Source organism: Hermetia illucens, chromosome 6 (assembly GCF_905115235.1).
Source record: "Hermetia illucens chromosome 6, iHerIll2.2.curated.20191125, whole genome shotgun sequence".
In the NCBI taxonomy this organism is placed as follows: domain Eukaryota; kingdom Metazoa; phylum Arthropoda; class Insecta; order Diptera; family Stratiomyidae; genus Hermetia; species Hermetia illucens.
In genome coordinates, this window is record NC_051854.1 from 16,898,679 (window position 1) to 16,921,126 (window position 22,448).

Below are 22,448 nucleotides of genomic sequence, written 5' to 3' on the forward strand. Positions count from 1 at the left end.
CTACGAACAAACTCCACTGCTAGGCAAGTACGAAACTCTACTTTATTATTTTTTTATTTTGATTAGACAGCGTGTGTTCTCTACGACGGTTGGAGCATAAGAGACAGAACTTTTTCACCGCTGGCTTTCTCCTCTCGTGGCGAATGCGAATAAGACACGGAGAGCGCCGGCGGCGTCATCTATCCGCTCGCATTATGCCTGGTGATGTATTGCACCGGTGACATAACAGTACAGCCAGAAACGCCGAACCACATATTCTGCACTGGTCGCTCTCCACCCGTTCTTTCATTATAAGCTTTTTACAAACTCGGATTGCGACCACGCCATCCTGAATGGCACACATGAATCTTTCCGTCTCAGCAAAGCGCTCCCCAGGACACAGCCATTTGTTCGACAAATGCAAATCAACAAATGGCTGCAAAAGACAATTCACGTGTTTATCGTGCATTGCCTTCGACTTCCATTCATCGATCCGCTCTTGGTCCAACTTCACCCCACTCAGAGGATTGAAAGATCGATCCTTCAAGTTAAGTGGAGTCAGTCCACCACAGTCTGTCTTACAAACAGCCGCGTGCAAGGGACTCGCCTGCTCTTTGCTGTAAAAATAAGTGCGCAGTGAGTCGACTTGCCGATGTCGTGCCGCCACGTCAACCAGGCCGATGTTACGGGGCAGGTTCATCCGCTCCATGGCAGAGTTTGGATGATGCATTCGGTATTTGGACAAGTTTTCCAGATCGGTCTTCGTCCACGACAATGTTCCGAATGCATAAGCCAGTGAAGTGATAGCGAATACATTCAACGCGCTTATTTTATTCTTCCCCGATAGAAGCGATTTCAGTGCCAGTTTTACACGTTGCAGGAATTCGGACAGCAGAGCATCCTTCAGATCACCAACTCGAGCATGGGTTCCTTGTAAAATTCCTAGGTACTTGTAGAAGTCTGTCTCGGTCATAGTTTGGATGTGGAGGTCACCAATGTTCTGTCCGGCACGTGGCTCGTGATGACCATTACGGATGGCTTGGATTCGACACTTGTCAAAGAAACCCCCGGGAAGATGCCCCTTATATACGGATGGGATCTAAGGTATTAGCACCCTCAGATGTACGCACTGATAAGGTGGTATGCCACCCTTCCATGACTGTCGCCAAAAACTTTATTAGTTTGGGACGAATGTGATACAGATGTAGGACATCGATTAGCCAAGTATGCGGAACGCTATCGAAAGCCTTGGCATGATTGATATAGGAACTAAAGAGGTTTTTTTTGGCCTCTAGTTGCTTGTTTGCTATTATTATCGTAAATGATGAACATCATCGGGACAATGTTATTTTTCATAAATAAGTCTCGCACTAAAATAGCGAGTGTTGATTTAATGTCAATAAGCTTATATTAACTTGGAAATTTGCTGAATATTCTTTATTTAAAGACCATCCATCTCCCGTGTGTCATCCTGTTTTTATTTATGTATTTATTTATTTATTATGATGTCACTTCAAGACGTGTGAGTACGCAGCACATCAAACTGATGAAGCTCATGAAATAGGCCTAAGGGTATCGTGATGGCATTCGTGGTGGCGATTTTTTTTTATTGAGTCCACAACTGGTGTCTTTTATGATCAACGTATTGGTGAAAATTGTAAATTCAAAATATGGTAGCGTAGTTCATCTTGGGATTCCCTCAAGGATAACGAAATGAGATTGTGGAAACGAAAATGGTGTGCTAGAGTAGCGTATTCACTGCTACTAAGTCGTTTTTTTGTTGTAAGTTGTAAGGGAAGCCCTTTTCATTGATTTGGCCATGTAATCTGCGCTGATGGTAATGCACTGGGTCGATTTGGTGGAAAATAACCCAAAAACTGACTGAAAAAGCGATATCATGTCATGCTTAATAATATCGGGAAAATTCGATTTAAACGAGTCGACACCGATTATGAGCGGGAAAAAAGTTGCAGAAACAGGAGAATGCGCTAGATAAACCCCTTCAAGCTTTTTGAAATTGAATTTGCAGTAAATAACGGTAGTTTACGTCCATATCGAGGTGTTTGCCGGTGGTCATTGTCCGTTAGCAGCATTATCGTAGATATTAATGTTGTTTTGGGTGTTATAAATCTATTTTTCCCGATATCGTTATAATAATAACATTTTTAACATCCGACATTGTACTTTTTTGTACAGGGGGACGGCTGAGTTGGTTTGTTTAGGAAGATCATTTCTGTTTTTTCCAGATCTAGGAATAATCTTTGTTGAGCTATTCATTCATTGTGCCGGAGTAGCAGAAACTTTACTTACGTAAAGTGTCGTACAACTTCAAGGGTAATTTTAATACACTCAATATAGATGATGGTCTACACTTTGTAAACTTAATCAATGGCCATTGTAGAACATACAAAGTCTTCTGAGGAATAAGTCCTCTCTTGAATTGTTTGCCAATTTAAACAAAATTGACATTATCACCCTCCAAGAAATTTTCAAAATCAACCCTAACTCCTGTCAAAACTGTCTGCCAGGTTACAACCTCTTAATAAAGTCTGAGAATAATGGATATGATGGGGTCGCCATTGCGCTTGGCAAGGGGAACTGTTTCCGTAAAATTCCTTACCAATCAGACATGGACATCATCATTATTAAAACATTCAACATAAAATCTAATTTGACGATTGCATCCGTATACTTTCCCCTCTCCACTGAAAGAAATGTTTTCAAAACGGAGCTCAACAATCTCATTCTCGAGGGCAGGCACAATGTTCTTGATATCGGGGACTTTAATGCATGCTCAAACTTCGCTGATGATCATTACACTTCTGCAAAAAAGCCGAGCTCTCGAGGAGGTTATTAATAACTCAGATTTTCGTCTGCTTAACAAGGGTAAACCAACTTTTTTCACATCCCTTGCCGGACCTAACCTCACAGGCTCTGTCCCTGATATCAGACTATCAAACTCAGTCGAAAACAACTGTTTGCGGGACACTCTGGAGGAAGAGATCTCAAACAGCCATCACCGACCTGCCCTCATGTAGAACAACAGGATATCCAACAACAACAGGATATCAACTGTGCGTACAAAATTAGGCGCACACATCTCCATCTCAGACTCCAACACCACCTTTCCCCCTAAATAGTTGAAATTATCACAAATCAAGTTACGCTTTCCACAAGCTTCAAAACTAGTTACGGGCTGTGAAGGAGGCAAAGAGGAAATCCTGGCATAACACGTGGAGTCAGATCAACTAGCTCAAAACCCACAGCTTATTAGTTTGGAATCAATGCAATAGAGGCGTAATCCTTGGCGAAATCGATATAACAACTAAAGAGATTTCTTCGCGCTCTATTTCCCTGTCCCACAACTGCCGAGTCGATAATAAGTTGCAATCTGCAACTCAGTGATCCAACTCGGCAACCTTTTTGCTCCTCGACAGAGTGTTATTGGTCTCTAGGCGCGCATTGGCTTTTCACTAACAATGGACGTTATGAACTTGTAGAAGGTTTGTAAGCAAGTAACCTTTCTTGTAACTGTGGGGTCCTTCATCGTGTCCTTTTTTAGGTACAATGTGGTCAATCCCTGTAGGTGATTTAGGCTTAAGCCATGTGCCAACCGACCTATGTATACTATTCAAATTTTTATACCTGAAGCTCTGAACTCGATACAGACGAGAGCCCCTCCAGTTCTTCGACCTTCGAACACGGTTCTTGTATGAGGTATATAAATATCTTATAGCTATTGACCCGACGTATGATAACTGCAATCGGCGCTTTACAATGTTGCCAATTTATTCGGGAAATATGACACCTCATCTACGCTTCAGATGAAGATGCCGAGGGCTGCATGTCCTCTTCAATAGTTTTAGTTGCCGACACTTGTAATGTGACGGTCCCGAGTCCGTAGTAGAGCCGGCAGCCGGATTATTCCCGTCTGGTAGCTAACACGTAACACCATTCGTACTGAATGGAACGGGGTTTTCAAGCTCCCTTCCTTAGATAAAGGTACAGTATGTTACATAAGAGCGTGGTCACTGTTAAATAATAACAATAATTGATTTTTCGAAAATTCGCAAATTTATTGATAATTTGGTCGTCAATACTCAATGCAAATACCTCAGTAGCAAGTCCAATCTCCTGCATTGTCAATTATGGCCTGGCACCGTCGGGGCATACTTTCCACTAGTTTTCCTGCATATTCTACCGGAAAAGACCTCCAAATTTTCCGAATTTGTCGAGAAAGTTGATCTAAATTACATGGCTTGCGTCTGCGAAGCTGCATTTTCATCAGAGCCCACACATTTACCATGGGATTTGTATCCGGTGACTGAGATGAGCAATCTAAAGTGACAACTCCGTTTTGCGCCTTCCACTCGCTACACGCTCGACTCCGATGTTTCGGATCGTTGTCCTCTTGAAGGATTCAGCTTTCATTTTTCTTGATATACCATTGCTTAGCAGATGGTAACAAAGCCTTTTGATATATTTTATTCATTTTTTCGGCATTTAAATTCTCGGTAAATAAGAACAAAGTACCGAAACCTTGACGGAGTGTTTAACAGTCCGTTGAAGCATCCTACTGGTGGAGGTTGTCCAGGCGTGTTTGATGCTCGGAAATGCTCAGAAGGAGGATTCATCAGAAAAAATTACGTTGCTCCAATCGCGGTCCAAGTTTTCCTTCGCCCATTCCACTCGTTTTTCAACGTGTTTTGCACTCAACACTGGGTTTTCCAAAGTACTGCGATATTTCAGTTTATTGGCAAGCAAGTGCTTGCGAATCGTTCCGTAAGATATGTCAACACCTTTTGCTTTCAATTTCACAGCAGCTCCACGTAAAGTCGAAGTTGGATCTTTCGAGAGCAATACAAGAATCTTTTTTTCGTCTTTTTTTGAGACTTTGCTTGCACTTCCGCGATCAGGAAAATCATCAACGTTACCGACCTTTTTATAGCGATTTATCCACTTGCTAACGAACTGCTTCGACTTTCCCATATATTTCGCAGCAGCAGTTTGCGTTAATTTGGGTCCTTTTTCATGCAAACATAGAAAAATTGCCTCAAAACAAGAGGCGTAAACAGCACTCATTTCGAAAAACCACTCAATTGAAGACTAAATTTGACAGAGAGCTGACTTTTTACAAAAAGCATGAAGGACTGAGGTGCCCTCTATGTCATAGAAAAAGAAACAGAACGCTCTGATTTTTTATCTACGTGTAACAGTGACCACGCTCTTATGTAACAGACTGTAGGTCTTTCTCTTGTGTTTTCCCTAACATTCCCATCAAGCCCTGGTTTCAGGGCATGTCACACAGCACGGGTTACGTCAAGACACTAAACAGAATAGTCTCAAACTTTTGCCCTCCTGGCCAAGAACGGCGTGGCTCCCTGGTCAGCTAGCTGCGGTGTGGACGAGACGAATGATCACATTATCCCTCAATGCAAATGCTCTCTCAGCATATGATCAACCTTGGTTGGATTAAGCGTTACAACTCACTACTTGATCTCCTCACGGCGGATGATAGATCGCTCTGGATAGACCTAACCAGTTTTATAAAAGAGGCTGGAATCAGACTCTAGTTTCGCTCTTCTCTTCATCTTCTATATCGAACCTAACCCCTCCGTTTTTCTTATTTACTTCTCTGTTACACTAGCTTTTGTTTGCTATCTCAATTTTTTCACTAATATAAACCACACACCAGAGTTGCACACATTGTGCCTTTGTTGTATCTTTCTTTTGTGTTTCCTTTTTCCTTTTTTTACGGCTGTAAAATAAGGAGATCCAAATAATCTCCATTCTTCTCTGTCCTGCATCTTTTAATATAAACATTTCATCGAAAACGTTGGCATCATAGGCAACAGCCTGCCATTCTGCTCCTGTCGGGGGTTATCGTAAGCCAAATCGGTGCGACACAGCATTGAATCGTTAGCTTGCCGGGACCACAAAACAACATCATTATAATCTCCAATTTTTACAAAAAATATTTTCGTTTGCATCCATGAATTATCTTTGTTATTTCTTTCCATTTCCTTAGTATTTACAACGACAAAGTGAAAACTGCCTTGATGTCGATGGCGGTTTGATTGAAGCGCTGTCCATTAAATTAAGGGATCATATTTTGCCACCGGATGGTAGCTGGTTCGACTCTATCTCTAAATTCGTTTACGAGAAATTAAAGGTAAGTGATTTTTATTTGATCCTTTTTTCAATTACGACTAATTTCCTGCGATACATCACTTAGAACGAGGACATCTTTCTGAACAAATTTTACCAAAGCTCGGCATATAGAAGCCTCTTACTAGAGCTCGAATTCGTTGGCCACGGTAGCGAGCCGGATGTTGATAATCCACTGCAAAGCTACTCAGAAACAGGCAGCGATTCGAATTCTGGTGATATTAATTTTGACGATGACCTGATCGGTGTTGATATTATATCCAGTAAGCCTGAAATAATCCTACCAAAACCAGATCTACTTGAAATCGCAAATTTCAAACATTGTCGATCACACAGCGATTGCACAGGGATCGTTCCAAGTTATTCAGATCTTAACCTGGAATGTGTATGCATCGATACCATTGACGGCAACAAATTGGCCGTTGCAAAGGAACCTCAACAAGAACGTGCCAAAAGCGCTCCAACGCGACCTCGAGTACCTGAAATTCAAATTGACAACAAACAGAAGTTAACCGCAAAAATCATCAACACTGCAATCCTTTGTGAAGGACAGTACGCAGTGTATGCCATTCAAGTTGTAGTTGTAGAGGATAATCAACAAAAAAGTTGGCATATTTACCGAAGATATTCAAAGTTTTTGGAATTGAAGAAAATTTTAACGAAGAAGTATCCAGCTGTGTCGAAAATTCCATTTCCGGCCAAGAAAACCTTCCATAATACTCAAAGGGCAGTTTTGGAGCATCGAATGGTTCTCTTGAACGATTTCCTTTCGATTATTTGTGAATGGGCCGCCGACAATGATGATATGATGCGAACAGTGAGGGAGTTTTTGGAACCGGACACGGATGATAGGAAGATTCACGGAGGAGTTGTTATACGGACGGTAGGTGCAATAATTTGAATGCAATTTCTCTAGCTGCGCTACAATCATTTTGTGAATAAAATATTACAATAAATTTTATTTCTTTATTCAGATTGAGACTCTGGTAAATCCCCTGAAAACAGGAATGCGAACAATAAGGAATATGCCAGATACTTTAGTGGGTGGATTCTCGAAACTACTACTCGGAAAAGGACCGCTCAAAGAACCGTCATTTTTGGAAGTTAATTACCTCGAGGTATGCTACTAACACTATTGATCCTTTCGACTTACTAATCTGATTTAAATTTCAGCAATCATCGGAATATCCTGCGTTGGCAGCTGCATTGCATTTATTAGATGAAGTATTCGACTTGCAGGCTCGCTCTCAATGGCTACGCAGAGGCTTAATCAATCGAGTTCTTGGTGCACCTTGGGTGAGCCAAACGGCCAACAAGAAAATCATTCAAGCTGCCAAATCGCTAATCGAGGTGGAGAAGATAGACCATTTATTAGGAGCCATACTGTAAGTTTTTAATCATTTTATTCTGAATCTAACTAAATATGAGCTGTTGATTTATTTACAAATCGTATAATTTAAGTTGTTTGTTTTCTGCCATTAATATCGTACGGTACAATTTAATATTTAAGCGAAGCTAATCACTCAGAACTGGCACTTCTGTTGCTCCTCTTACTTGTCCCAACATAACTGCCATCTTCTATGCAATTCCTCCCTGGTAGCTTTGCCGAAATCCGCAGTCACGTCGCACGAACTCATTCACTTTTTCTCGCAAATATTGGGATGTGATCCGATGTTGTTCTAAATGCACTGCGAATTTAGGAATACAGTTAAGTTAGACGATACGGTCAGTTATTTGTATCAATTTCACTTACCTATATGGGTTGGGCACTCTTCTATATTTCTGCTGCCTGCAAATGTCGTCGTCTTCCCCAACACACAACATACGCCACAGATGCTAACAACCACACTATCGCTGTTGACAGTTTCAATTCCGATAACCTCATTCTAAGTAACCACGAGAGCTTTGGTGTGTAATTGGATTTCACTGCGTAACATATTTCACCGGTGAAAACAATTGTTGCTCTTCCTTCTAATCAATTTCTTAACGGAACGTATCCAATCCAAGCGTTCACGTAGCTCCCCTCTAGGGTTGTACTGAGCGAAATTATTCCAATTTTATGTTCACCACGACTGGAAATTCACCCGCCTGAGTGCCTTGCCTACCTGTTGGTAGCAGGTTGAGAGCCGAGAGGATGGCGGAGCAACCGGGCAGGAAAACAGTCTGCCGCCAACTGAAAAATAGAGAGTCGTGAACAGCAAAAATAAAAAGAAGAAATATAATAAATTATTGATCCAACGCGCAACAAGCGGTATCCGGTCACCCCGATTTTTTGCTGATGTCCACCAATTCGATATCCCTAGAAGTTGACTGGCGTCCTGACCTACGCCATCGCTTCATCTCAGACAGGACCTGCCTCGTTTTCTTTTTCTATCATAGATAGTGCCCTTATAGACTTTCCGGCCTAGATCCTTCTCATCCATACGGATTAGGTGACCCGGCCACCGCAACCTGTTGAGCCGCATTTTATCTACAACCAGACGGTCGTGATATCGCTCATAGATTGTGGAGATAATTGCCTGCCAATGTCGCTGAAGAAAATATATATACTCCCAATTGATACCGATAGACAGACGTGAAAATCATTTGTAATTTCCATTGTTAACCTTCCAATGTCTGTCTGTCCGTCTGCCTTTTTTTATGAGGAGGTGGAGGTCTTCAAAATTGACCTGGACACACCAGCGTCTGGGATTTTTACTCACTAAAATCACCCCCGATTCCCCCATGCGCTTTAAAGCACACATAAAAGTATAACATTACGGGGGAGTCAGTTCACTCTTCTCTACGCACGGTGCTTTGAGTAGATTGATCGCATCCGCTTCTGACGTGCTAGCATTCTCCGCACTAGATTTTCCGATATCAGCACCTCCCCTAGAGTCTCCTCTAGGATCTTCCTTTTTTCCACAAATCTTGAACATGGAAGAATACGTGCTCTAGGTGGTCTGGGACTCCATCGCAGTTGGGGAAATCGGGTAAGGTATGCAGTTTAGACCTGTACAGGTGCTGGCGATATCTTCTGTGCCCCATGAGAAACTCCACCGGGCTATTCCTGAGGGTTCTCAACGCTCTTGCCGTCTATTTACCTTTCGCCGTTCTTCGTTTGCGATAAAGGGGAGCTAGAATTTCCATTTTATATATTTGTCACCTCATCTGCCAAGATATCAATCGGCACAGCAAAACACATCTTAGGACTGTTCTTCCGTGGACTGCACTCAGTTTATTAGCGTGGCTGTGATCTTCCCTTATAGATATTATATCCAAGTGCGCAAAAGCGTGTAATAGACTGCGCCCCTTGCATTTGCTTCTCTGCTACTCCACTCAAGTGCCCAAGCGTTTGAATTTACCGGTAATCACTTTTGAGCTTCGTCCTCTTGCGTCGATAACAAGATTGTCAAACATCTCCTTCAGACAGGGTCAGACCTGGTGGAGCATAGCAGCTGTCGTCATCTACTTTTGGCCGCACGAAACCACTGGCTGCCTAATTCATAATGCATTGTATGGCTTGTCGACCGCTCGCCCATATCGCTGCTCCATCCGCCAAATTATACGTCACCGTGATGGTTTCTATGAGGTTCAGTCATAATGAGAATTTCCATCTCAGATTCGTAGGTGGTCTGCTCAAGTAAATTCTGAGCTGATTTAGATTTATTGGAACAAACCTCATTTTCTCATTGCAACCAACGGCGCAACAACCGGCATTCGGTCTAGGCCTAGTAAGGAACCCCAGATACCTCGATTTGACGCCGATGTCCACCAATTCCGTGACCTATGCCATCACTCCATCTCAGGCAGGGTCTGCTACGTCTTTTTTTCTACCATAGATATTTCCCTTATAGACTTTCCGGGCTGGATCATCCTCATCCATTCGGATTAGGTAACCCAACTACCGCAACCTGTTGAGCCGAATTTTATCCACAACCTGACGGTCATGGTATCGCTCATAGATTTCGTCGCTATGTAGGCTACGGAATCGTCCATCCTCATGTAGGAAGCCAAAAATTCTTCAAAGGATTCTTCTCTCGAACACGGCCAAGAGTTCGCAGTTTTTTCTGCTAAGATCCCAGGTCTCCGAGGAATACATAAGGGTGGCAATATCATAGTCTTGTACAGTAAGAGCTTTGACTTTTTGTAAGCTGAAATAGGTTTTGATGGCAGCCAGCCTCCAGGGCCAGGTTAAAGAGGGCGCATGATAGGGTATGCCCTTGTTTTAGACCGTTGTTGATATCGAATGGTCTCAAGAGTGATGCCGCTGCTTTTATCTGGCCTCGCACATTGGTCGAATTAGTCTTATCAATTTCGGTGGGGTATCAAATTCTCTCATGGCCCTGTTCAGTTCTACCCTGGCTAGGCGGCTTTAAATTCAATGAACAGATGGTGCAACTGATGGCCATATTTCAGCAGTTTTTGCCCTGACAAAATTTGATCTGTTGCTGGTTTGCTTGGAGTGAAGTCTTTTTGGTATGGAGCAAGATAGCGCAGAATATCTTATAGATGGTGCTCAGCAACGCGATACCTCTACAATTGCAACACTGATATTTCTCTTTTTATATATGGGACAGATAATGCCTCGTTGCTAGTCGTCAGGCATTGATTCGCTGCATTTTGTTTGTTGACCAGTTCATCAAAATATGCTCCAATATGCCCAATCTGTCGGAAATCAGATTTCCCTCTTTGTCTCGGTAGGATGAGCATCGAGGCGTATAAGGCTTCATCCTGCTGAATTGTTGGTAAAACTTCCGCGCTTGGTGTGGTTGCTCCCTGTATTTTTCGAGTTCACAGACTTGTTGGTTTTCCCAGTCTTCCTTTTTCCGTCTGTGAAGTCGCTTCTCCTCTCGCCAGAGTTCGTGGTAAGTCTCTGCGCGTGCTCGCGTTCTTTAAGAATGCAACATTACTCGGTATGTGGGATCCTTCCGTTCCGTTGCTAGCTTACATTTAACGTCGAACCAGCCGTTCCGACTTTTCTTGCAAATGGGGCCAAGAATGTGGCCGTATCAATGATAATGCTCTTCAGATAGTTGTGAAGATCATTTGTTGATGCTTCATGCTGCATTGCGGCATTTCGCCCTTATAGGTGTTGCTGGGGGGCTGTGTTGTGAATGGCTTCAATATTCACTTTCGCCTGATTGTCAGAGGGGATTGCATGTGGTGTCATAATTCGAGCTCGGAGCACCATGCCAACAAGATAGTGATCTGAGTCTCCTATATGTTCTGATATTCATCAAGGCTGAGAGGTGGCGGCGTTCAATCAGCACGTGGTCAATTTGGTTGAAAATGGTCCCCCCGTCCCCTGGAGAGGCCGACATATGTTTGTGGACCGCTTTCCCCGCAAATGAGGTACTTCCAACAACCATTTCGATACTGCTAACTTTATAATCCGCAGTCCGTTATCATTGGTATCCCTACGTAAGCTATAGGAGCCAACGTATTGCCTGAATACGGGTTTCGCCCCTACCTCACTCTTGAAATCTCCAAGTATGATATCAAAATCGTACAACAGGCTTACATTAACGATAACTTCCCGGCTGTTTGGAAGAGAAAACCCCTATTCGTCCGATCAGCGTGGTTAAGCATGTCAGGGGGTGGGTAATAATAAGAAATGGAAACACGTGGTTATTGGAATTAATTACAAAACGAATCAATTATATTTATTGGTGAATCCAATACAAACTGAATCAGGGGTAGGAAATTCTGTAGCCCTAACGACAACAACGCCTTTAGCCTTGGCAGCCGAGAAACAGGATACCAGTCCCAGCTTACATCCAATTCATCAGCTGGAAATTTCTCTTTACTCCGTTCATATTACGCGATGAAAGCTGACTGCTATTTCGCGCCGGCTTCATTTTTCTGTTTCATAGCTCAAAATCACGAATCCTGCTTTCCACGCATCACTTTCATTTCATTCAAAACTTTGCTTACTGCTTCCGGCTTCAATGAAGATTTTTTTCGTCAACGGTATTTGCTGTGACTATTCTTGCGTTTGATATATCCTAAAAGATACGGATATCCAGCACGGGATATGAAGCACAAATGCAAGAACTCCATTTGATCGCGGTCGAATTTCAGAAGCGCAGAACCAACTGCTCAAGTGCAACCATCGAAACTTACGAAATCTGTAACAGCAAAAAGAAGAAAAACAAATTCATTTCGAAGAATTTTCCAGAAGTCCAGCAACAGAATACATTTTTTTTATTATTATTATTATTAAATTAGTTAAATAATTCTTTGTAAAGTAAAAAACAGGAGACGGCCTAAAGCAAAAAGAAACAAAGTTGGACAGACTGTGGTCTCTGGCGCTCCGTTGGTTTCCCACATCCTGTTAGCATTTGGCTTCGAGTGGTACCGCTCCGATGGTGAGTTCTGCTTCGGTCGTGGCTAGGATTTTAGGTTTTTTCGCTCGTTGTGGAGCTCGAACGACTCTTCGCTTTCTCCAAGTAAATCTGTCTATTTCGCAAATGTCATATCATAGACGCTCGGCAAACACCTCGGAAGCCGGTGCACCCATCATAAGGGGCCCCCTTAAAGTCCTGGAGCGACGGGAGCACTCCTTCAAGCTCGACATTCGGGGCCGGCCTAAATGGGCCTCCTTGTCGAGGCTGAAGGCCTCCGCCGAACCGCGGCATGCTCAAAAACGCGTCCGCAAAGCGTCAGGTGCGCCCGGTAACCCCTCTGCGCAGTTTCAGCGGGGGGGGGGGGGGCGGAATTATGTGGCGGCACATCGGAGGCCAGTCTACGACTGCATTGCCGGGGGTGAAATCGCCCAGGGACCCCGAGATATGCTCACAGGTCCTCATTAGGATGGACGCTCCTCGGAAGCCGGGGCACCCATGATAAGGGGGGACCCCCCTAAAGTCCTGGAGCGACAGAAGCACTCCTTCAAGCTCGACATTGGGGGCCGGCCTAAATGGGCTCCCTTGTCGAGGCTGAAGGCCTCCGCCGAACCGCGGCACGCTAAAAAACGCGTCCGCGAAGGGTCAGGTGCGCCCGGTAACCCCCCGCGCAGTTTCAGCGACGGGGGGAGGGGGGGGGGGGTGGAATTATGGGGCGGCACATTGGAGGCCAGTACTACGACTGCATTGCCGGTGGTAAAATCGCCCAGGGACCCCGAGATATGCTCACAGGTCCTCATTAGGATGGACGCTCCTCGGAAGCCGGTGCACCCATGATAAGGGAGGGGCCCCCCTAAAGTCCTGGAGCGACAAGAGCACTCCTTCAAGCTCGACATTCGGGGCCGGCCTAAATGGGCCTCCTTGTCGAGGCTGAAGGCCTCCGCCGAACCGCGGCACGCTCAAAAACGCGTCCGCGAAGCGTCAGGTGCGCCCGGTAACCCCTCTGCGCAGTTTCAGCGGGGGGGGGGGGGGCGGAATTATGTGGCGGCACATCGGAGGCCAGTCTACGACTGCATTGCCGGGGGTGAAATCGCCCAGGGACCCCGAGATATGCTCACAGGTCCTCATTAGGATGGACGCTCCTCGGAAGCCGGGGCACCCATGATAAGGGGGGACCCCCCTAAAGTCCTGGAGCGACAGAAGCACTCCTTCAAGCTCGACATTGGGGGCCGGCCTAAATGGGCTCCCTTGTCGAGGCTGAAGGCCTCCGCCGAACCGCGGCACGCTAAAAAACGCGTCCGCGAAGGGTCAGGTGCGCCCGGTAACCCCCCGCGCAGTTTCAGCGACGGGGGGAGGGGGGGGGGGGGTGGAATTATGGGGCGGCACATCGGAAGCCAGTACTACGACTGCATTGCCGGTGGTAAAGTCGCCCAGGGACCCCGAGATATGCTCACAGGTCCTCATTAGGATGGACGCTCCTCGGAAGCCGGGGCACCCATGATAAGGGGGGGCCCCCCTAAAGTCCTGGAGCGACAGAAGCACTCCTTCAAGCTCGACATTCGGGGCCGGCCTAAATGGGCTCCCTTGTCGAGGCTGAAGGCCTCCGCCGAACCGCGGCACGCTAAAAAACGCGTCCGCGAAGGGTCAGGTGCGCCCGGTAACCCCCCGCGCAGTTTCAGCGACGGGGGGAGGGGGGGGGGTGGAATTATGGGGCGGCACATCGGAGGCCAGTACTACGACTGCATTGCCGGTGGTAAAATCGCCCAGGGACCCCGAGATATGCTCACAGGTCCTCATTAGGATGGACGCTCCTCGGAAGCCGGTGCACCCATCATAAGGGAGGGCCCCCCTAAAGTCCTGGAGCGACTGGAGCACTCCTTCAAGCTCGACAATCGTGGCCGGCCTAAATGGGCCGTCTTGTTGAGGCTGAAGGCCTCCGCCGAACCGCGGCACGCTCAAAAACGCGTCCGCGAAGCGTCAGGTGCGCCCGGTAACCCCTCTGCGCAGTTTCAGCGGGGGGGGGGGGGCGGAATTATGTGGCGGCACATCGGAGGCCAGTCGACGACTGCATTGCCGGTGGTGAAATCGCCCAGGGACCCCGAGATATGCTCACAGGTCCTCATTAGGATGGACGCTCCTCGGAAGCCGGTGCACCCATGATAAGGGAGGGCCCCCCTAAAGTCCTGGAGCGACAAGAGCACTCCTTCAAGCTCGACATTCGGGGCCGGCCTAAATGGGCTCCCTTGTCGAGGCTGAAGGCCCCCGCCGAACCGCGCCACGCTAAAAAACGCGTCCGCGAAGGGTCAGGTGCGCCCGGTAACCCCCCGCGCAGTTTCAGCGACGGGAGGAGGGGGGGGGGTGGAATTATGGGGCGGCACATCGGAGGCCAGTACTACGACTGCATTGCCGGTGGTAAAATCGCCCAGGGACCCCGAGATATGCTCACAGGTCCTCATTAGGATGGACGCTCCTCGGAAGCCGGTGCACCCATGATAAGGGAGGGCCCCCCTAAAGTCCTGGAGCGACAAGAGCACTCCTTCAAGCTCGACATTGGGGGCCGGCATAAATGGGCTCCCTTGTCGAGGCTGAAGGCCTCCGCCGAACCGCGGCACGCTAAAAAACGCGTCCGCGAAGGGTCAGGTGCGCCCGGTAAACCCCCGCGCAGTTTCAGCGGCGGGGGGAGGGGGGGGGGGTGGAATTATGGGCCGGCACATCGGAGGCCAGTACTACGACTGCATTGCCGGTGGTAAAATCGCCCAGGGACCCCGAGATATGCTCACAGGTCCTCATTAGGATGGACGCTCCTCGGAAGCCGGTGCACCCATGATAAGGGAGGGCCCCCCTAAAGTCCTGGAGCGACAAGAGCACTCCTTCAAGCTCCACATTCGGGGTCGGCATAAATGGGCTCCCTTGTCGAGGCTGAAGGCCTCCGCCGAACCGCGGCACGCTAAAAAACGCGTCCGCGAAGGGTCAGGTGCGCCCGGTAACCACCCGCGCAGTTTCAGCGACGGGGGGAGGGGGGGGGGGGGGGGGGGTGGAATTATGGGGCGGCACATCGGAGGCCAGTACTACGACTGCATTGCCGGTGGTAAAATCGCCCAGGGACCCCGAGATATGCTCACAGGTCCTCATTAGGATGGACACTCCTCGGAAGCCGGGGCACCCATGATAAGGGGGGGCCCCCCCTAAAGTCCTGGAGCGACAGAAGCACTCCTTCAAGCTCGACATTCGGGGCCGGCCTAAATGGGCTCCCTTGTCGAGGCTGAAGGCCTCCGCCGAACCGCGGCACGCTAAAAAACGCGTCCGCGAAGGGTCAGGTGCGCCCGGTAACCCCCCGCGCAGTTTCAGCGACGGGGGGAGGGGGGGGGGGGGGGGGGGGGGTGGAATTATGGGGCGGCACATCGGAGGCCAGTACTACGACTGCATTGCCGGTGGTAAAATCGCCCAGGGACCCCGAGATATGCTCACAGGTCCTCATTAGGATGGACGCTCCTCGGAAGCCGGTGCACCCATCATAAGGGAGGGGCCCCCCTAAAGTCCTGGAGCGACTGGAGCACTCCTTCAAGCTCGACAATCGTGGCCGGCCTAAATGGGCCGTCTTGTTGAGGCTGAAGGCCTCCGCCGAACCGCGGCACGCTCAAAAACGCGTCCGCGAAGCGTCAGGTGTGCCCGGTAACCCCTCTGCGCAGTTTCAGCGGGGGGGGGGCGGAATTATGTGGCGGCACATCGGAGGCCAGTCGACGACTGCATTGCCGGTGGTGAAATCGCCCAGGGACCCCGAGATATGCTCACAGGTCCTCATTAGGATGGACGCTCCTCGGAAGCCGGTGCACCCATCATAAGGGAGGGGCCCCCTAAAGTCCTGGAGCGACAGAAGCACTCCTTCAAGCTCGACATTCGGGGCCGGCCTAAATGGGCTCCCTTGTCGAGGCTGAAGGCCTCCGCCGAACCGCGGCACGCTAAAAAACGCGTCCGCGAAGGGTCAGGTGCGCCCGGTAACCCCCCGCGCAGTTTCAGCGACGGGGGGAGGGGGGGGGTGGAATTATGGGGCGGCACATCGGAGGCCAGTACTACGACTGCATTGCCGGTGGTAAAATCGCCCAGGGACCCCGAGATATGCTCACAGGTCCTCATTAGGATGGACACTCCTCGGAAGCCGGTGCACCCATCATAAGGGAGGGGCCCCCCTAAAGTCCTGGAGCGACTGGAGCACTCCTTCAAGCTCGACAATCGTGGCCGGCCTAAATGGGCCGTCTTGTTGAGGCTGAAGGCCTCCGCCGAACCGCGGCACGCTCAAAAACGCGTCCGCGAAGCGTCAGGTGCGCCCGGTAACCCCTCTGCGCAGTTTCAGCGGGGGGGGGGGGGGCGGAATTATGTGGCGGCACATCGGAGGCCAGTCGACGACTGCATTGCCGGTGGTGAAATCGCCCAGGGACCCCGAGATATGCTCACAGGTCCTCATTAGGATGGACGCTCCTCGGAAGCCGGTGCACCCATCATAAGGGAGGGGCCCCCTAAAGTCCTGGAGCGACAGAAGCACTCCTTCAAGCTCGACATTCGGGGCCGGCCTAAATGGGCTCCCTTGTCGAGGCTGAAGGCCTCCGCCGAACCGCGGCACGCTAAAAAACGCGTCCGCGAAGGGTCAGGTGCGCCCGGTAACCCCCCGCGCAGTTTCAGCGACGGGGGGAGGGGGGGGAGTGGAATTATGGGGCGGCACATCGGAGGCCAGTACTACGACTGCATTGCCGGTGGTAAAATCGCCCAGGGACCCCGAGATATGCTCACAGGTCCTCATTAGGATGGACACTCCTCGGAAGCCGGTGCACCCATCATAAGGGAGGGGCCCCCCTAAAGTCCTGGAGCGACTGGAGCACTCCTTCAAGCTCGACAATCGTGGCCGGCCTAAATGGGCCGTCTTGTTGAGGCTGAAGGCCTCCGCCGAACCGCGGCACGCTCAAAAACGCGTCCGCGAAGCGTCAGGTGCGCCCGGTAACCCCTCTGCGCAGTTTCAGCGGGGGGGGGGGGGGCGGAATTATGTGGCGGCACATCGGAGGCCAGTCGACGACTGCATTGCCGGTGGTGAAATCGCCCAGGGACCCCGAGATATGCTCACAGGTCCTCATTAGGATGGACGCTCCTCGGAAGCCGGTGCACCCATCATAAGGGAGGGGCCCCCCTAAAGTCCTGGAGCGACTGGAGCACTCCTTCAAGCTCGACAATCGTGGCCGGCCTAAATGGGCCGTCTTGTTGAGGCTGAAGGCCTCCGCCGAACCGCGGCACGCTCAAAAACGCGTCCGCGAAGCGTCAGGTGTGCCCGGTAACCCCTCTGCGCAGTTTCAGCGGGGGGGGGGGCGGAATTATGTGGCGGCACATCGGAGGCCAGTCGACGACTGCATTGCCGGTGGTGAAATCGCCCAGGGACCCCGAGATATGCTCACAGGTCCTCATTAGGATGGACGCTCCTCGGAAGCCGGTGCACCCATGATAAGGGAGGGCCCCCCTAAAGTCCTGGAGCGACAAGAGCACTCCTTCAAGCTCGACATTCGGGGCCGGCCTAAATGGGCTCCCTTGTCGAGGCTGAAGGCCCCCGCCGAACCGCGCCACGCTAAAAAACGCGTCCGCGAAGGGTCAGGTGCGCCCGGTAACCCCCCGCGCAGTTTCAGCGACGGGGGGAGGGGGGGTGGAATTATGGGGCGGCACATCGGAGGCCAGTACTACGACTGCATTGCCGGTGGTAAAATCGCCCAGGGACCCCGAGATATGCTCACAGGTCCTCATTAGGATGGACGCTCCTCGGAAGCCGGTGCACCCATCATAAGGGAGGGGCCCCCTAAAGTCCTGGAGCGACAGAAGCACTCCTTCAAGCTCGACATTCGGGGCCGGCCTAAATGGGCTCCCTTGTCGAGGCTGAAGGCCTCCGCCGAACCGCGGCACGCTAAAAAACGCGTCCGCGAAGGGTCAGGTGCGCCCGGTAACCCCCCGCGCAGTTTCAGCGACGGGGGGAGGGGGGGTGGAATTATGGGGCGGCACATCGGAGGCCAGTACTACGACTGCATTGCCGGTGGTAAAATCGCCCAGGGACCCCGAGATATGCTCACAGGTCCTCATTAGGATGGACGCTCCTCGGAAGCCGGTGCACCCATCATAAGGGAGGGGCCCCCTAAAGTCCTGGAGCGACAGAAGCACTCCTTCAAGCTCGACATTCGGGGCCGGCCTAAATGGGCTCCCTTGTCGAGGCTGAAGGCCTCCGCCGAACCGCGGCACGCTCAAAAACGCGTCCGCGAAGCGTTAGGTGCGCCCGGTAACCCCTCTGCGCAGTTTCAGCGGGGGGGGGGGGGGGGGCGGAATTATGTGGCGGCACATCGGAGGCCAGTATACGACTGCATTGCCGGTGGTGAAATCGGCCAGGGACCCCGAGATATGCTCACAGGTCCTCATTAGGATGGACGCTCCTCGGAAGCCGGGGCACCCATCATAAGGGAGGGGCCCCCCTAAAGTCCTGGAGCGACTGGAGCACTCCTTCAAGCTCGACAATCGTGGCCGGCCTAAATGGGCCGTCTTGTCGAGGCTGAAGGCCTCCGTCGAACCGCGGCACGCTCAAAAACGCGTCCGCGAAGGGTCAGGTGCGCCCGGTAACCCCCCGCGCAGTTTCAGCGACGGGAGGAGGGAGGGGGGGTGGAATTATGGGGCGGCACATCGGAGGCCAGTACTACGACTGCATTGCCGGTGGTAAAATCGCCCAGGGACCCCGAGATATGCTCACAGGTCCTCATTAGGATGGACGCTCCTCGGAAGCCGGGGCACCCATGATAAGGGGGGGCCCCCCTAAAGTCCTGGAGCGACAGAAGCACTCCTTCAAGCTCGACATTCGGGGCCGGCCTAAATGGGCCGTCTTGTCGAGGCTGAAGGCCTCCGCCGAACCGCGGCACGCTAAAAAACGCGTCCGCGAAGGGTCAGGTGCGCCCGGTAACCCCCCGCGCAGTTTCAGCGACGGGGGGAGGGGGGGGGGGGGGGGTGGAATTATGGGGCGGCACATCGGAGGCCAGTACTACGACTGCATTGCCGGTGGTAAAATCGCCCAGGGACCCCGAGATATGCTCACAGGTCCTCATTAGGATGGACGCTCCTCGGAAGCCGGTGCACCCATGATAAGGGAGGGCCCCCCTAAAGTCCTGGAGCGACAAGAGCACTCCTTCAAGCTCGACATTCGGGGCCGGCATAAATGGGCTCCCTTGTCGAGGCTGAAGGCCTCCGCCGAACCGCGTCCGCGAAGGGTCAGGTGCGCCCGGTAACCCCCCGCGCAGTTTCAGCGACGGGAGGAGGGGGGGGGGGTGGAATTATGGGGCGGCACATCGGAGGCCAGTACTACGACTGCATTGCCGGTGGTAAAATCGGCCAGGGACCCCGAGATATGCTCACAGGTCCTCATTAGGATGGACGCTCCTCGGAAGCCGGTGCACCCATCATAAGGGAGGGTCCCCCTAAAGTCCTGGAGCGACAGAAGCACTCCTTCAAGCTCGACATTCGGGGCCGGCCTAAATGGGCTACCTTGTCGAGGCTGAAGGCCTCCGCCGAACCGCGGCACGCTAAAAAACGCGTCCGCGAAGGGTCAGGTGCGCCCGGTAACCCCCCGCGCAGTTTCAGCGACGGGAGGAGGGGGGGGGTGGAATTATGGGGCGGCACATCGGAGGCCAGTACTACGACTGCATTGCCGGTGGTAAAATCGCCCAGGGACCCCGAGATATGCTCACAGGTCCTCATTAGGATGGACGCTCCTCGGAAGCCGGTGCACCCATCATAAGGGAGGGGCCCCCTAAAGTCCTGGAGCGACAGAAGCACTCCTTCAAGCTCGACATTCGGGGCCGGCCTAAATGGGCTCCCTTGTCGAGGCTGAAGGCCTCCGCCGAACCGCGGCACGCTAAAAAACGCGTCCGCGAAGGGTCAGGTGCGCCCGGTAACCCCCCGCGCAGTTTCAGCGACGGGGGGAGGGGGGGGGGTGGAATTATGGGGCGGCACATCGGAGGCCAGTACTACGACTGCATTGCCGGTGGTAAAATCGCCCAGGGACCCCGAGATATGCTCACAGGTCCTCATTAGGATGGACGCTCCTCGGAAGCCGGTGCACCCATCATAAGGAAGGGGCCCCCTAAAGTCCTGGAGCGACAGAAGCACTCCTTCAAGCTCGACATTCGGGGCCGGCTTAAATGGGCTCCCTTGTTGAGGCTGAAGGCCTCCGTCGAACCGCGGTACGCTAAAAAACGCGTCCGCGAAGCGTCAGCTGCGCCCGGTAACCCCCCGCACAGTTTCAGGGGGGGAGGGCGGAATTATGTGGCGGCCCATCGGAGGCAAGTACCACGACTGCATTGCCGGTGGGAAAATCGCCGCCGATGCATCTAGCGGTCTGGCACGAGGCCGGCGTGTTGCACCTCTCTTTTCTTCTTGTTCCGACGGCCGGAGAGTGCAGACGTCGTCCACGAATTTTGCCCTATGTGTGCAATCGTTAGCAATTGAGACATATTTAATTAAATTTATCTTTTATAACTGAACAATTTCCTGAGTAGCAGAATCCTACGTTTATGATTTTTTAAAACGTTTTTCTCTTGCTTGTTACAGAAACAGCCTCTGGCCGGAAGGAAAACGAATGAAGCAATCCACTCCGCGGGAGGATAACACGAAATTAAGGACACGAGTGGCAGCACGGATGGCGCTGTTCGCGCTGCTTTCGGACGATTTGAAGCACGTCGTCGGTTCGGAGACCACACGTGCTGGTTTGCTGAACTTCTTCACGTTATGGCAACAGAAGAAACTGAACCTGCGTCTAGCTCTGATTTTACTTAATGATATTTTGACGACCCTGTACGGGGTTGACAGTATGACAAAACATGTTAAGCAATGCTAAATTATGATATAAGCTTCAAGTGATTTTTGTATGTATTCATTGAAAAGCATTTTAGCGTTTTTCCTCTGTTATTTATGCTTTAGATATTTTTGAATGTATTTAATGTTCGATATAAATATTGTAGCTAAATTTTTTTCGTTCACGATACTCTACTCATTACTCCTATATAAATTATATTATTAAAATATACAAGAGATTATAGAAGGCAATTGGGTTTCACTCCCGTGTGTGTGTGTGTGTGTGTTTTTAGTGTCAGTACTGGAAGAAGTTGCAACAGTGAGTCGGAGGAGGTGTTCTCACCACAGGCAAGGTGGTCGAGGTTCTTGCTTCCTATGTGCCGCCACATCATTCTGCCCCCACCTAAAACCAAGCGGGTTCAGCGGAGGAACCTGGGGTTACCTGGCGAACCTGACGTTTCGCGAACGCGTCTTTTAGCGTCCCCCGGTTCGGCGGAGGTTTTCGCCAAGGAGACCCATTTGGCTCCGCCCCGATCGTCGCCGTTAAAGGAGCCCTCGTATTGTGGGTGCAGCGGCCTCCAAATAGCGTTCATCCTAATGAGGGCCAATGATGTCGAGGTGGATGGTGTGGAAGCGCTTGGTCGACCTCCTTTTTTACGTGCTTGCAGATTTAACGCATCTGGCACGTGATGCACCGCCTGGCCCAAAAGGTTACGTCCTTGTTCATGAATGCCCGGACATATTTTCCAGTGGCTAACTGGTTCGACGTCCTGATGCCTGGTTGCGCAAGATCGTGTACTGCGTGAAATACTGAGAAAAGCGGCCGCAATAAATGGCCTAACTCCCTTATCTGAGGTCTCGCAGAGCAGTAAGGAATTTCAGCCCAAGATAGGAGACTTATTGAACTTGTTTTTGGAGCTTGCCTTCACGCTCTGAAGCCCTGGGTCGTCTTTCTGCGCCTCGCCGATTGCCATATAACCGCGCGCGGCGAGGACTGGGACCTCCGAGATTCGTGACAAAGCGGCCGTAATGACGTTGTCTTTTCCAGACACGTGTTGAATGTCGGAAGTAAACTGAACACGGTAAACAGTCTGGCCTCAAGAGAGAAGCGGAAGTATT

General features: G+C 50.5%; 1 protein-coding gene across 2 annotated transcripts in view; it reads left to right on the top strand.

Moving 5' to 3' along the window:
- The window catches only part of LOC119659514 (sorting nexin-13-like), a 34,238-nt gene extending 12,664 nt beyond the window's left edge, over window positions 1-21,574 (top strand). For both annotated transcript variants that reach the window (XM_038067644.1, XM_038067645.1), the window contains exons 11-15: window positions 6,008-6,151; window positions 6,215-7,030; window positions 7,122-7,265; window positions 7,321-7,532; window positions 21,087-21,574. In XM_038067644.1, coding sequence (XP_037923572.1) covers window positions 6,008-6,151; window positions 6,215-7,030; window positions 7,122-7,265; window positions 7,321-7,532; window positions 21,087-21,372 — 1,602 coding nt within the window. In that variant the 3' untranslated portion in view covers window positions 21,373-21,574. The remainder of the gene's footprint in view (window positions 1-6,007; window positions 6,152-6,214; window positions 7,031-7,121; window positions 7,266-7,320; window positions 7,533-21,086) is intronic.
- Window positions 21,575-22,448: the final 874 nt, after the last annotated feature.